This window comes from Seriola aureovittata, chromosome 21 (assembly GCF_021018895.1).
Source record: "Seriola aureovittata isolate HTS-2021-v1 ecotype China chromosome 21, ASM2101889v1, whole genome shotgun sequence".
Classification (NCBI taxonomy): Eukaryota; Metazoa; Chordata; class Actinopteri; order Carangiformes; family Carangidae; genus Seriola; species Seriola aureovittata.
Window position 1 is genome coordinate 3,880,328 of NC_079384.1, and position 15,626 is coordinate 3,895,953.

A 15,626-nucleotide genomic window follows, 5' to 3' on the forward strand; every position below is an offset into this window, starting at 1 on the left:
CTGTCCATACGGCTGTGTGCCCGCTGGGCGCCTCTCTTCACTGCTGTGGCTTGTTTTCAATAGTAAGCATGTGCTGCTATAGTACAGCCCTCAGAACTCAGCAGGAATTTATCACTCGGAGAAGTATTTTAATGTTTAGCGAAAAAAGCAATGTACTTCAAACAGTGTCGCATCACAATGCAACAGCAGGACCCGCACTCAGTGCTTCCCCTGAACACCTGTTCAGGCCAACAGCTTAAAAGAGTGTATTCTTAAAAGACTGACACCGTCAGTTGAAAAGCTTCAACTGTAACGTCTTTATTTTGACGGAGGAGGGCAGCAGTAATCCTCGCATGTAGTTCTTAAACGTGGGTTTCAATTTTGCTTAATGTGCTCTATCCCTACCTGGCATGGCGTGGACCAGGTCCCCGCACAGCACCATGAACCTCGGCCTGGGTCTGAGCTGGTTAACGGCCTCCACGGCCTGCTTGGTGAGCTCAACCTCTTCGGCCCATTCGTCTCCTCCGCCGTCGCAGTCTCCGTCCCTCCAGGCCTTCATCAGCCCGAGCTGTGGGTCCGCGGCCTGGATGAAGCAAAATGGTCCCGTCCACTCACGCTCTGCATCTGAAATAAAAAACTAAACTTAATAGCTGTGTTGACAGAGACAGACACTCTGGTTACTACCAAGACAACAACGCAATGAAAATGATTTAAGGCTGAATCAGAAAACTTATGTTGTTAGTAAAAAAAAAATGGCGACGGCATTAATATCTTTAGAGTAACACACGATCAAGTTGCAATGTTATTAGAAGGGTGTTTCTCAATTAACCACCTGACTATGCATCAGCTCTCCACAGCATTTTAGCATCTTTCAGCTCATTGTTTTGCTTTCAACAATTTTACGGTTTGCCAAAACAACTTCAAAAGGTGATAAAGTGTCGGTGTTGTATTCTTCTTGCACTGCCCTCTGGTGGCCAAACAAATCAATCAATGCAGCTTTATTAATGTTGAGGTGACAGAGTTAATACAGCTATAAATTTCACAGCATTTACCAAACATTGAAAAAACAAATTAACTCTGATTAGCTTCACTGTTTCAAATGGTTTTTTAGTGTTGACAAATTTATGGAAAAAACAGCAATTAATACTGATGTGCTAGTGTGTTTATGTATTTTTCAAAAATACAAGAAAAACAAGTGTCAGCTTTAGGGCTTCTACTATGAATTGCTTTAATTATTGATTAGTCTGGCAATTATTTTTTTCGATTTATCGTTTTGTCTTTGAAATGTCAGAAAATAGTGAAATTCTCATTAAAAATCCCCACAGCCCGAGATGATGTCTTCAATTGTTGTTTTTTATTCTGTGTTTTACCCCAAAAAGTTTCAGTTTATTATAACGTGAGACAAAGAAAAGGATAAAATCCTCACATTTAAAACACTGAAATAAACATGGATTATCTGTTGATTAATCAGTGAATTGTTGCAGCTCTAGTCTATTAATGGGAAATGCGTGTAGTCGTTAGAACTCTTTAGTTCAAATTTAAACTCGTTCGCCGAAGCATTTAATGCACACAACTTTTACTAGCAGCCCATCTTCTTATTTATCTAACTGGTATTAACGTCTCCTTCTGGCAGCATCTGAATATTTTCATTTCAATAGGTTTAGGTCACGGGATTCTTCCACAGAACACTGCACAAAGTAATAAGCAGCAAAATAAAAAGCTTTAAGGATTAGGTGTCATCACAGCATTAGTCATTCAGCGGTATAAGGCCTGCTGTGAAAGCTTCATGTAGAAACCTCATTATAGTCATTGTTGGAATCCAAACAACACTTTATTTGTTGAAAGCACTGTGATCAGGATTTAAGACTGGGAATTGAAGATACGAGGAGGGGGGGGGGGTGAAGGGTGGGGGGTGGGGGGGGTGTTACTCACTTCATGAGTAACCAATGCTAAATAATTAACAAACAGCTACATGTCAGAGAATGAATGGCAAAGAACAAGTGTTTTACATAATCCTGATATTACGTAACAGAAGGGCCCTACAATCTAATCACCCCTCAAACATTCATTGACAAGGCAATCTGCGCCTGGTTCTCCATGTAAGGAACGGAAGCAGCCACTCAACGCTGCTTGGCTGATGGTAATGACAAGGTATGACATGAAGGACATGAGAGACAGCCCAGCAAAGTGATATGGAAATGGAGAGATGCTAAGAGCAGATGCTAAGAGCAGGTGTAAACAACAGCTTTCTGCTCCACTCATTTCGTTTCCGGAGGATGTGGAAGCAGTGCTGTAGTTACGCACTGCTGTCAGCGTGGAGAGTCTGCATCTGCACAAATCCCCTCACTCACACTCAGCAGGGGCTAGTAGCTGTTCAGCATCCTCTGTGTTTAACATGCTCTCCATGTATCGCGCTCCCAAATGAGTTTATGATAATTCCGTCCTCTAGAGAAACTTGAGCAAAGATAGGAAAAGAAAGAGTCACAAAGAGTGTGTTGCTCCTGGGATCTAGACAAATGTAAAATTAACAATGATCCCATTGGTATAATTGACATTTATGAAACCACTGGGGGAAAACACATTCTACTTTTATGATTATCGTCATCATCTCTTCAACCAAATTATTTAGAATACCGTCAGTCCAAACTAGCCTGGCCTTGATCTTAACTTTTGACCAGACAGTGAGGACTGCTGATGAATTCTGAATTTAAACCAGCTGCCATGACCATTGTAGAATAAAGTGAAGTTTCCTAACTTTATCTCAGCAGTCTTTGACTAGATCTGTCTTTTAAACAGATCAAAAACTTTCATCTTGATCTCCTGCAGCTCAGCAGAATACTTTTCAAACTCTGCCTCAGCTTATGAGTGTTTGTATATGGAAATCATTGCCTAACAATACATACCTCAGCAAGCAGATAAAACCTGCTCTTCTTTCCAAAGGAATGTATTCAAGTCACACAGGAATGCACAGGAGTGTGCACCTGCATACACACACAACATGTAGATGTGCATATACATCTCCATGCATGTTGGTCCTGCTCCTGAGTTATTAACCATCTTCTTTCGTTAGTGCTCCTCACAACAGGCACGATCAGAAAAGATTTCATGAATCTGAAAGGCACTCTCACACAAATCCTGCAGGCTTTTTGTTGCACTGAATATACTTTATAGTACAGTATCTCTCTCTCTGGAGTCAGATGTGTGAACCGTTTCACAGAAGAATGAAAAAGAAATTAAAAAAACACAAGGACTTGGAGGAGTCAACATGGATCCTGCGACAGGAGATGAGAGGCAGCAGCCTTGTGTGTCTGTGCTGTGTGAGCACAACTTCAAACATAAATCGCAGAGATTTCTCAGGTGGCAGATGGTACGCTCCAAACAAAGCTAATCATCATTTGAGATGAAAGTGCACTGGGATTTGCTTTTGCAGCAAATAATAAAATACTTGACATTTCAATTTTTTCCCTTGGGTTCCCTTATACTAACAGTTTTCCTATACATGGCTGTAAAGAATTAAGCCGATATCAAGGTAAAAAACTGATGAAAACATAACTGAGCTCGCCACAGTGATTATGTTTTTAATCCTTGAATATTCTGACTGCAAGGCTGCACCACACAGCTTCACAGACAACCCTCTGAAGCTAATTTACTCAACTTTATATTAGCCACAGAGACAATAATTCAAGTTGTGATACAACAGCCTGTCCCAGGGCGTCAGGTTGTGACACAAACATAACTTTTTAGTGTAGAGTTTGAATTATTCCACAGTAAATCACTAAAAATGATCGCTATTACTTTCGAAACAACCACAACAAGGACGTCAGCACTGTGCTGATTTGATTCATCACTGAAACAGAGCACAACACAACACAGCACCGATGATTTATTTTGTTTACACAAGCTAGCAAGCTAGCCGTGTAGCCTAGCTTTAGTGGAGGACGGTGACCCGGCTATTTAAACACAGCGACACAAAAGCTGTCAAATGACAGCGTTTGCCCTGTCACACCACTGACCTGTAGCCAACAGCAACAACTTGTATAACAGCCAAGCTACACAGCGCGTTAGCTAATGCGTTAGCCGGTAAGTTGGCTAACTGAAGAGGCTAAAACAGTCGGCTACCTTCAGTCAGTCCGTTGAATGTCCGATGTTTTGCCCTGAGAAAGATATCCACGCTCTCAGCCATAAGACCCACTGCTTAACGAGTTGTCCGAGAAAACCACTTGTGAGCCTCCAAGCAAGTTTGTTTGGTTGTTGTTGTTGTTGTTGTTGTTGTGTAGCTCCAGCTGGCTCTGCGGCTAGCTAACACTGGTGACTATCGGGGATCGACTACGCTGCCTGTTTGTGAGTCTGTGACTTTCGCTGCAGCGGCCCCCAGTGTGCCAGCAACACGCAGGTCCCACTAACATACATAGAGACAACAGCGCATTCACATACAGGTATAGATCCAGCAAACCAGGTACAACGTTTAATGTTTACTTTTTTAATTAGGTAGTTATAGCCTGCAATATAGTTTTCTTTTTTTCTTTTTCTTAATGAATACTGAATTAGCCTAATTCTCCGAGTGAATCCCTAACTACACCACGGGGAGGCACCGGGTCATGAAGGTGCTGCGGGATATTTCAAAATTAATTAAAAAAAAAAAAAATAATGCTTTTATTCACAAACTTTCCCACAATTCCATGGTTACTCTGTAAACATTAGCATTACGAGCAGGTGGTTCTTCTCACTAAGCAAACACATCTGCCAAGCGTCAACCTTTATAAACTGAACATCTGGAGTCCAAATCATTTTTGCATTGTGTTTAAAAACTGCAGGGGGTCCTGTGATCGCCCGCAGCTACTTGTTCACCCAAAACTTAGGGACCTTGGACAGAGGCTGGAATCTTTCAGCACCATGGAGAGAGGCCGCTCCAACCCCAGCATCAACCACCCATCCTCTTCCTGGCAGGGAGGGCGAACTGTTTATCTGGCTGTTTTAATATTTTTAAGATTTGACTGAAAAGGTCTTTCAAGGTCTGTTTTTTAACCACAACATGAATCTATATCGACCAGTTTTTTTTTTTTTTTTTTTTTACATCTTTAGGCTATGTGTGATTTGCAGGTGAAGGTTATCAACCTTTTTTGCTCGTGAATGTTTTATTTTATTTATTTGACGAAAAACTGCAACAACTGCACTTGAAGAACTTGATATATCCACTAAATAGAAAACTGACTCCTAGCTTTACACTGTGTTTTACGCCTACTGTGTTTGCAAAATGCCAACACTGTTTTTAAAATATATATATATTAGTTTTAGGGGACAAACATTTACAATCGTAGATGCACCATTTGGGATTGAGGCTTGGGATCCCATCTTAAAAAATCCGTGTCAAGCGCTGTGCAAGTTGTTTTGAGGATGAGAAGAAAATAAGACAAACAAACAAACATATGAATTCTCTTCTTATTTGGGCCCGTCTGTTGCAGGTCTGCATCTGGGTGAGTTTTAACGTGAAAAACGTTTGGAGAAAGTCCCCAGGGATCGATAGACATGATGTCTTGAGGCAACATTTTTGGTGAAGGAGCCTTTTTTTTTTTTAAATTTATCCCCTGCTTTTAGGAGCTTTCCATTGTAACACATGAAGCTACTTGTGATTTAAAACAATTGCAACCTACGACTGAAAATGCGTAAAGTGGGAAAAAAAAGGAGGGGGGTGTCTCCCACGCCTTTCCTCGACGGCAAAACAAAATAGTGATGTGCGTATTCCGGGGCTTTTCTCATATTTCACAATAAAGGCTCTCTCTCTCTCTCTCTCTCTCTTTCTTTTTTTCTCACCCGCTGTCCTCATCCCTCGCAGTCTTCCTCTCTCCCTCCCTCCCTCTCCCTGTTTTCCTCCTCCTCTCCTTTTGCGCACCAGGCTCTCTCACCCTCGGTTCTTCTCTTCGCTCACTGCGCTCTCATCCTCCGTGCGGCTCGTGTCTCTGCCTACTCCTGTGCGTAAGAGCGCACCGATGGATATGTGAAGTGATGCACTCCTGAAAACGCCAGATCCGAGCCCGCAGATGCCTTTCTGGAAAGACGTGGCGAGCAGCAGAGAGCGCGCGTTGAGGAGCAGTTAGTCAGACTAAGTCAAGTGCATTCCACGGAGATTTGGTTTTATTCTGCGTTTTTTTCTTTTCTTTTTTTTTTTTCTTTTGGATGATGATATGTTAGTAAAGATGTTCATCAGCGCGGATGACGGTGCGTTGCTGTTTGGATGTATGTTTCTGGACTTTTCAGCATATCATGACCGCGCGCCTTTCCTCCTCTCTCCAAGTCTTTTCGTTTCTGCGTGAAGTTGAACGGAGGGGAGAGCACAATGAGAGGGAAATACTTTCTCCTCGGCTTCTTGTTGCTCAAACTTATGGCTCTGGTGTGCAAGGCTGACGGGGAGCCGGGACTGTTAGGAGGATTCGTAATGATCTCGACCTCCAACGGCTCCAGGGAGGAGGAGAGCGTGTCCGAGGAGACCCCACACACGGAGGACAAATGTCGGGGTTACTACGACGTGATGGGCCAGTGGGACCCGCCGTTCATCTGCAAAACGGGCAATTATCTGTACTGCTGCGGCACCTGTGGCTTCCGCTTCTGCTGCTCCTACAAGCACTCGCGGCTGGACCAGAGCACCTGTAAAAATTATGACACTCCGGTGTGGATGAAGACCGGGCAGACTCCCTACAACAAAATGAACAAGATGCACGACAGCACCAAAGACAAGACGAACTTAATCGTTTACATCATATGTGGAGTAGTGGCCATTATGGCTCTTGTGGGGATTTTCACCAAATTGGGGCTGGAGAAGGCGCACCGGCCCCAGAGAGAAAACATGTCCAGGTAAGTCTCTCACTCTCTGTTCCTCCCATCCTCTCTCTCCCTCTGCTTCTGTCGGGTGCGCTTGTTTACAAAGAGACTTGCAGTAGTAGCCTACGCACGGAGGGATCTGGAGCGCGCAACGTGTCGTTCACTCCCTCACCTGCCTCTGTGTGTGAATATAGAAGTATATCATGAGAATAAAAATCACATTGTAAAGATACAACTTGTTTTAAATGCACCGGTGTTGTCATAGTCCACACCCAGGCTGTGGTTTCTGGGCAACCAGAACAACTCTTCTATGTGGAGACTCTTTGTGAACAGGAGTGGATGCTGCACGCTTTCTCCACTCCTGTCTATCCATCCATTGTGATATAACATTACGTGAGCCACTCTCATCAGGCGGGGGCGGCTTCCTTCACTGGAGTAAGGCGGCATTGCGCTCCATCGTGTGTGTCTGATTTGAGATCGGTGAAAATGCTTTTCACACACCTCCATAGTGTAATGCAATAATCAAGAGTGCATGTGCAATGACTGCAGCAATAAAGAAAAAACAGCACAAATGAAACAAAATCTTTCTTCTTTTTTTTCCATTCATCAGGGAATCACATTTGTTTTAGTGTACACTCAGCTGCACCTCACAGTGTCATGAAAAGATGCTGTGCAGCGGTGCAGCCCAACTGAATAATTAAATTAACCGTGTTATGCACAGTTCCTCATGTCTGCACCCCTCATCCATCACCGCCCCCCCTCCCCTCCCCCTGTCTCTCCTCTCCTCTCTCTGTCTGTCTGACAGGGCCGTGGCCAGTGTGCTGCAGGGCGGGTGTCCAGGTGAGCAGTATCGGGGGGAGGAGGCCCTGGGGATGCATTCCCAGCACTATGTTTCCAGATCCACAAACCTCCGTGAGTTTTTTGTTTAAAATATTTTCTTTTCGTTTTTGGACAGCTCATTAGTGGCTGTTGTGAACTGTGAGTATAACTTAAAGCAGCATATGGAAGTGTGGGTGGGGTGTGTGTGTGTGTGCGAGCGCATGTGTGTGTGTCAGCAAAAAAAAGCTGCTTATTTAAAGCGACTTGAATGTGTCCAGGTTGGTGTCAGAGGCCCCTCTGAAGGCTTTTGCAGTGATGTAAGGGATGTGAGGGATTGGGATTAAGTCAGTCATCTCAGCTGGACTCACCAAAACTCATATCTGGTGTGTTAGTCAGAAAATCCTCAAAGATACAGAGTATGTGCAGAGGGAGAACACACACATCCCTGCAGGCGTTTGCCTATTTTGTTTCAAATGACAGCATTGGGTTTTTGTTTTATCGCACACCGGCCAGATTTCATAACACGCTCGAAAGAGAATATCTGCCTGCCTTTTTCTGCTGCTTCTCAAATCCAGCCCGTATTCACCGTTTTATTTTGGTTCATGCCCACATGATATAATGAGAGAGAGAAAGAGGGAAGTGGGAGTGTGTGTGTGAGTCGGTGAGGAAGTGGTGGTAGTGTGTGTGTGTGTGTGTGTGTGTGTAGGGGGATTGGGATGGGGGCTGGCTGGGAGTTTGAAGGGTGGTGGTGTTGGTGGTGGGGGTAGAATACAGAGCACATGAATGCCATCTATTTCTGTTGCGTCCCGTGGGCTGCTACAGTACCAAGCTCCTTTGTGTTTTTTAACACCGAAGATCAAACAGATGAATGCACACAACAAAAACACACACACACACACACACACACACACACACACACACACACACACACACACACACACACACACATCATGGGAACAGTGGGTACGCAGCCTTCACATTCCCTCAGAGTTGCATCTCCAGTCCGTCTGTTTCTTGTGCCAAAACAAAAAAAGCAGATCTAAGATTAATCTCAACACAAATGATGCGTTCGAGACACTCGGAGTCTGCACCGACTTTTCTAAAGTCGGAGCACTGTTCTTACCCTCATTTCTTGTGTTGCTATCGAGTTATACATGAATGGCACCTTGTTCAATTCCATCTGACTGCAGCTGAAATCCTCCCACATCAAAAAGACTGCTGCTTGGCTTTTTGAGTGCATTTCATCACTTTGGTGCACGGCAAGAAAAAAATAAGCAATCTCACAATGTTATTTCATGTGAGTTTGAGTTTTTAAGTTGTGTTTTCATGAAAAGTGAGAAGACTTACCAGTTGGAGGAGATTCTTTTGGAATTTTCCACCTGGCAGCACGAAGTCTGAGCAAACTGACTTGTTTTCACAATGTTTTTGCTGCTAAACAAAAGAAGTTTTTTTTTTTCATGCCATTGTTGCTTTTTATAAGAACAGCTTCTGATTGGTTTATAGCACCAACAGCGTCGCCAAATCTCTAAATTTTTTCCCTCCAGTTCACAGTTTGTGTTTGGAAACCATCAACAGAGGAAGCGAGGAAGTGTACATGTAAGGTGGTGGTGGTGGTGGTGGGGGGGGGTTGAGTAACTACTTCTATTTGTGAGAATGAGATAAATATGTAATCCTACAACAGCTCCCCTTGCTAACGACAAGGTGACATAACCCTACTCAGCATGAAGCACTACGCCCACAGACACCATCAACATCATGATGAGAGCGCAGCTCATGGACGGGGACGGGGACGGGGGTGTATTCATTTAAAAGGTTTGCTTTCAGAGAGGAGGGGGGCCAAGTCTTCAAAAAACAAACAAAAAAAAACATTAACGTGAAAAGAGATAACTAACGCTTGGAGTAGGGGTCGGGGGCCGCGCGAGTCTTTTTCCCCTCTCCTCACAGTGGGAGAGATGAGATAGCGTGGTGGCCTATCACCTGACTGGCCAATAGGACGCCGCTGTGAAATAGCCATTATTATTTGCAATGTGGATCCTGCTCCTCTGAACCCTTTAATCCTCGGGCTTGTGGGTAATCATGTGGAATGTCATTAACTTCTATGATCTGGCGGGATCCTCCTCGACGGCCACCTGATGGGTTTATGGGTCCCCTCAGTCGGCGAAGGAGGCAATTTATCACGGGGTGGGGGGGGGTGGGGAGGGGTCGTAGGAGGAATTAGATATGGATTTTGCAGGATACGGACATGTTATTCTTGTTTTAAGTGATTAACGGAAGATAAATAGACCGAAAAGGCCCAGATGATTTTTCAGTGCAGTTGTCGCTCTGAATGCAAACGACACATGAGGGAAGGAGAGAAGAAGAATGAGGAAGTGCTAATTGCAATGTAAAGATAAGTGTTCAGGTTGAAAGGACCACGTACGTTTGCACAAGGGGACTTTGCACAGTTATAGCGCAGGATTGTGCTGGAAAATCTATTTTTCAGTGCAAACCACATATTGATTATAGCTTATGGCCAGATTGTCCTATTACTGGCATCAATGAATCTGGTCTGGCAGCTCTCTGCCGCTGCTATAGGAGGAAATTCCTTTGGGCCTCATGCGAGTGTCAGTCACAGAATGCTATTTGTCTGTAAAGGACTCGGAGATAACCTGCGCTGCGTAGCATTTATACGGTTCCCCTGCAGCATTTTATTCAGTTTATTTGTCTGCAGAGGTTTAGAACAGCGAGTGAAGCCTCTGCTCCCACCGTGTGCTTTGCTGTGTCTTGATAAGTCATAATCATTATCATATGTGCAAGTGAGAGACGGACACTGTCAGTTAGCAGTACAAAAGCCTGAGGTTCAGCATGTGAATCGAGCATGAGCCCCCCGAAAACCTGCTGCATATTAAAAATGGACACTCTGGTAGCTTTGCGAACCAGAACCATGCCAGCCCACCTTATTCCCCAGCCGGGTCGGCTGGCAGACTTTCATGTCATCTCAAAACCCAGAGACTTTGTTTGAATCCTTAAAAGGCTGAAAATCCCGAGTCTCTTCGCTTTCAGCATCAAAGAGGCCGAAGAGACAAAGATGGGAGGAATGGAGGAAGAGAAGAAAATGAGATCGGGGAAGGAGAGCGCATGGTAAAAATGATCTTGGTGGCAAACGTCCAGATTGATTGATTTCTGAACCTCTGAAGGCCTTTGTATATATCATGTTTCATATTAAAGCTCACGCTTGGATTGCCATGGCAACCTGTGAAAACATCCTGAGCCATTGCCATTTACACTAGGAGACTTGAGTGTTTGAGTCTACTTGACAAAAGCAGCAGCTAATTTCATTGCTACTACTCTTACTGTATAATCTAATGGAGATGTTAGATGTGAAATTTAATTGGAAAATCGTGGTTAAACGTGAATTATTACATCGAGCACTTCCTCCAGACCAACATCGCACTTTTAATTCTGTAATTGTCATTTTGGGTTTCACACTAAAGAGCTTTAGGTGGGCAGCGCTGTTAGTTTTATTAAGACAAAAACACACACAGCTATTCACACAATCACACACACACACACACAGTGCTCTGTATTCACAACTCAATTCACCATTTGCAGGCTTAATTACCTCCCCAGCAGTTATAATCTTTTCCTAAACATTCAGAGATGGGAAGGATGAAATTTTAATAGGTAATTGCTTCTGAGATTGCACAGGCACGAGAAAAAGGCCCTGTCTGCAAAATACTCCAGCTCCGCCTCGCCACTGTGTATGTTTGTACAAGTGCGCGCGCGTCTGTGAGCGAGCGAAGGTGCACACGTGCGCGCACACACTGTGTGCACGTGCAAGTGTATGTTGGCCTGTCAGAAGGAGCTGTGCGTTAAAAGTAGGTGACTGTGTGACCTTGTCTTCCCGGCTGTCATCCGATCCTTCAGTGTGTCACATCTGATTGCGGAGTGTCAGAGCGGAAAGAGGAGCTCCAGCTTGTGAACCTACACACGGCCGTGGAAACAAGCAGGGAGCGGCTGTGAGGGAGAGAAAATGACAGAGCTGGAGGTAGTTATCTGTGAGGCGTCACTCCAGCTCCAGCTCCGTTTGAAGCTCAGCTTCTGTCCTCGTGTTCAAACAGGCAAGAAAAGCAGGTGCAGTTGAAGTTCCATCCCTGAGTTTGTCTTTCAGGCTCATAGCCCGCTGCAGTGACAGTCGAGCTTCCACTACATCTACAGCCAGTTTCCTTTGATCCAAACCGATTCAGGAAAATGTATGCTCGATCCATTTTTTAATCTGATATACTTTGCATAGTTCACGCTGCTTGCTTAGAGGAACACATCAAGTCACACAGACACACACTAACTTATTTATCGGACCTTTCATACACACACTTAACGTAATGTCCGTCACCCTGGATTTGGCTGTACCAATCACCACCAGACAGTTTATTCAAATTTGGGCGAAAATGTGGAGATTTAATTCGTGATCCCAAAGACTTTGGCACTAAGTTTTGATATCCATATGAAGATACTGTATATTTGTGGTTTTAAGGACCAAAGACAATCTCAAAATAGTTTGACATCTTCTCTCTCTAGCAAGAACAGGGTGTTTTGTGTCAATCTCTCCTCTGATTGGCTGACTATTATCTGAGTGACACAGGTAACGGACTGTAGCCTACAGCTGTAGCTTTGTAAAACCTTAACCACTGGTCAGAATATTACTCCTTGGGAAGGCTGTGCAATGATATACTGGCTTCCTGACATCCAACAGTTGCGCGGTGTATCAGTGAAGAGGTCAGTCCGAAGCAACTTTATAAAGTGTGATTTGATTTCATGCTACGCCTGGTGTGAAAGGCAAAGTTGGTTTCCATTGCTGAGGAGTGTGGAGCCTGAAACTCTCCAACGAACAGCGAAACAAATACAGAGAGTGAGCGCTGTCTTCTTCTGTGTCCACACTTCTCATCAACATCTCCCGTTCAACCAGCGACAGACAGACACACTCTTTTAATGTGAAGCAGCAGCGGCAGCAGCAGCAGGACGCTCTGTTCGCATTAGCAGCTCCGATGCAGCTGCAGCAGAGTGAACGGTAAACTCTGCGCTTGTTACCAATGAGATCAATGCGCTTGACCACATGCACGCTTCCTCATGCCTGTAATCGTGCGTCATGTTCTGTGAATCCCTTGTGTTTAAGGCAGGCGATCTGAATCCAGGCAGACCAATAAAAATGTCTATGTTGCAAGATAATAATCTGAAAGTAAATACACTGAATGGCTCTTGCAGAAAGAAAATCACAAATATAAATAGTATCAAAAAAGAAACTGTCAAGAGACGCCTGTCAATCAAAAACACACTTGCTTTGCTTAATATCTTACTAACTAGCTGCTGAGATCCATTCGCCCGTTAGCAGAACTGCGTCTCGGGAGACATTTGGATTCAGCCTCTTGGATTTAGAAATGATAATGCACATGTCCATGCTGTTATCTGGCAGCAGGTGAAAGATCAGACGTCACTCCTCATGTTGTAACTTGCCTGAATTCTCTCCATTCTTCACAATACACCTTTTCTCCTCGCTGTCACACATCAATCTGTCTCATAACACTTGATTTGCTCGGTCCGAATAGCCTACCTCATCATCATACATTACATTGTTTTCACCATATATATATATATATATATATATATATATATATATAGTGAGGGAGTAAATTGGGCTACAGTGACAAGACAGAGAAACAGAAAGTTACAGGCTCAGATTCGGAGAAACATCAGCAGCGTCTCCTCCTCCTCTCCAGGGCCTCATTCCTGCACCTTCTCTCTGCCTAATTATCTTAATGCGAGTCCCCTCAGTAGCACGGGGACGCCATTAGACTCCTGTTTATTAGGGCTCTGGGGCGGCACAGCCAGAAAGCATCGACCAACGGCAGACATTCACTCAGTTTAGACACAGAGGGAGGCCTGGGCCAGGGAGGTGTCAACACAGCCTGGGGGAGGGAGGGAGAGTGAGTGGGACCAGCAGGAGAAAATAGGCAAAGAGATTTAGAGAAAATGAGAAAAGAGACACAGAGGAAAGTGTGTTTTTCCCCTTAGTTTCCTTTCCAAAATCCTATGGAAGCAGCAGACGACCCGGAGCTGCGTCACGCTGCTGTTCCTGAGCATCAGGCTCTTGGTGAAAAAGGTAAATGTAAATTGGAACAAGCTCTCATTCTGTGGACAGAAGTCGAAGAGTATGTTTAAAGAGCAGAGCGAGAGGTGTAACGCACGCCGCTCATCACCTTTCTGTCCTCAGCGTTCTGCATCTTCCACTGTGTAATTTCCCATCTTGTCATTTTGGTGTTGTAATAAAAAAGAAGCAATAGGGACAGTGAATATCTTAACTTCTAATCAGCTCAACCCACCCCCCTCCCTCCTGCCACCCACCCACCCACCCTCCTCACGAATATTAATCAGTTCATTTACTCCCAGGAAGTCACATCTTGCATTTGACAGGTAATTATGTCTGTGTCTCCCTGTGTGGGTGTGTGAGTGTGTGTGTGTGTGTGTGTGTGTGTGTGCGTCTGTGCGTGTTTGCAGGGTGCGCACAAGTGTCCAAGTCTGTGTTCACTTACATGCTCAACATATGCGCCCGTGCAGGCACATGCACGGGCGCATATGTCAGCTGCAGAAAAAATAAATAAAAAAATAAACAACCTGCGGTGCCCTTCAGTCAGATCCGGAGAGCGATGCTTCATCCATCTATCTTCATCTATTTCAGTCTCATTTACGTTGGACTATCTGTAATGAAACAGCGCTGGCAGGCAGTCATGGGATCAGGAGACAGACTTCCCATCTGTATGTTTGAACAGGTGGTTATCACCACTGGTTTCTAATTAACTGCTACACTGACTCTTCTTAATCGACTATTCAAATTAATGAGTCAAGCCTTTTGCAAATATTAGGATTATTTTCCGTCATATGAATTCACGCAAAAATTTAATTATTAAGGAACATAACTGCAAATGCTTTTCAAGCTGAGGATTTTTCTTTTTTTTTTTTGTAATTCAGGCTGTATTTAAGTTTCAAGAGGCACTACGCTCGACGCATGTTCTCACTGCAGTGGAGGAGCTATTGAGAGAACAGCCATGATCCTTTTTAACAATAACAAGCTCACTGTAAGACAGAGTGAAGCAAGCTGAATTACATAGTGGCATTATAGCTCTATTTATGCCCCCTAACATGTAGCTGTGTTACACGGCGTCTGAAATCCTCAGTAATCTGCAGCTATTGTCACAGTTTTCCTTTTGATACTGGTTCTAATGGGGAAATGGAGCTCTAATCTCCTGTGTTGCCAACAATAACAGCGCATATATATATATATATATATATATATATATATATATTCCTGCCACTTTCCAACAGTGTTCCAGCTGTGATCTGACAGTGTTCACAGTGGAAGTGCTCCTCTCATGGAAGACTGTACATCGACCATTCCCAACCGTGGTGCTTGTGCTCTGAGGGTTGGGGGTGGGGGCACATGAGAGGAGGGTGGAGAAGTAATTTGATAAAAAAATTTAAAAACACCTGCTCACCACCAGGCTGAGATTGAGAGTTCTTCAAAACTAGTTAGCAGGCAAACAGAGAAGCTAAACAGTTAGATAAAAGTAACAGATAAGCTAATAGTATTATAGGAGCTACGCTGTGCCACTCACGTCTCCGTGTGTGTGTGTGTGTGTTGAAAGTCTTGGCTTTGAAAAAAGAACAGTCTGTTTTGGGTGAACCAGCCAAAGCAACAGATCACTTCCCATGTCCCTAAAGTGCTGAAGTCCCTTTTCTTTTTTTTTCTTCTCTCATCCTTATGCACACACATGCATATGGACACCAAAAAAAGCGCCCACACATGTACAGCCTCCATGTACACACACACACACACACACACACACACACACACACACACACACACACACACACACACACACACACACACTCTGTGCCAGGCTTGCGTTTCGCTCAGGGCCTGAGGGCAGGTAGCAGATTTGCCTGGCTAGCTGACTGATGCCACCAGCGATGTTAAGTCA

The 15,626-nt window shown here is 44.2% G+C and overlaps 2 protein-coding genes across 3 annotated transcripts in view; one reads left to right on the forward strand and one right to left on the reverse strand.

Annotated features, from left to right (window-relative positions):
* Positions 1 to 9,142, reverse strand: part of cpped1 (calcineurin-like phosphoesterase domain containing 1) — a 33,390-nt gene extending 24,248 nt beyond the window's left edge. Inside the window, exons 1-2 of one of the 2 annotated variants that reach the window (XM_056365412.1) lie at positions 8,962 to 9,142; positions 385 to 603 (exon numbers count right to left, since the gene is read on the reverse strand). In XM_056365412.1, coding sequence (XP_056221387.1) covers positions 385 to 538 — 154 coding nt within the window. In that variant the 5' untranslated portion in view covers positions 539 to 603; positions 8,962 to 9,142. Of the gene's footprint in view, positions 1 to 384; positions 604 to 4,098; positions 4,322 to 8,961 lie in introns of those variants that run through there. The other variant, XM_056365410.1, reaches the window with a different exon arrangement.
* Positions 5,854 to 15,626, forward strand: part of shisa9a (shisa family member 9a) — a 48,736-nt gene continuing 38,963 nt past the window's right edge. Inside the window, exons 1-2 of the mRNA XM_056365409.1 lie at positions 5,854 to 6,828; positions 7,601 to 7,707. Coding sequence (XP_056221384.1) covers positions 6,314 to 6,828; positions 7,601 to 7,707 — 622 coding nt within the window. The 5' untranslated portion in view covers positions 5,854 to 6,313. The remainder of the gene's footprint in view (positions 6,829 to 7,600; positions 7,708 to 15,626) is intronic.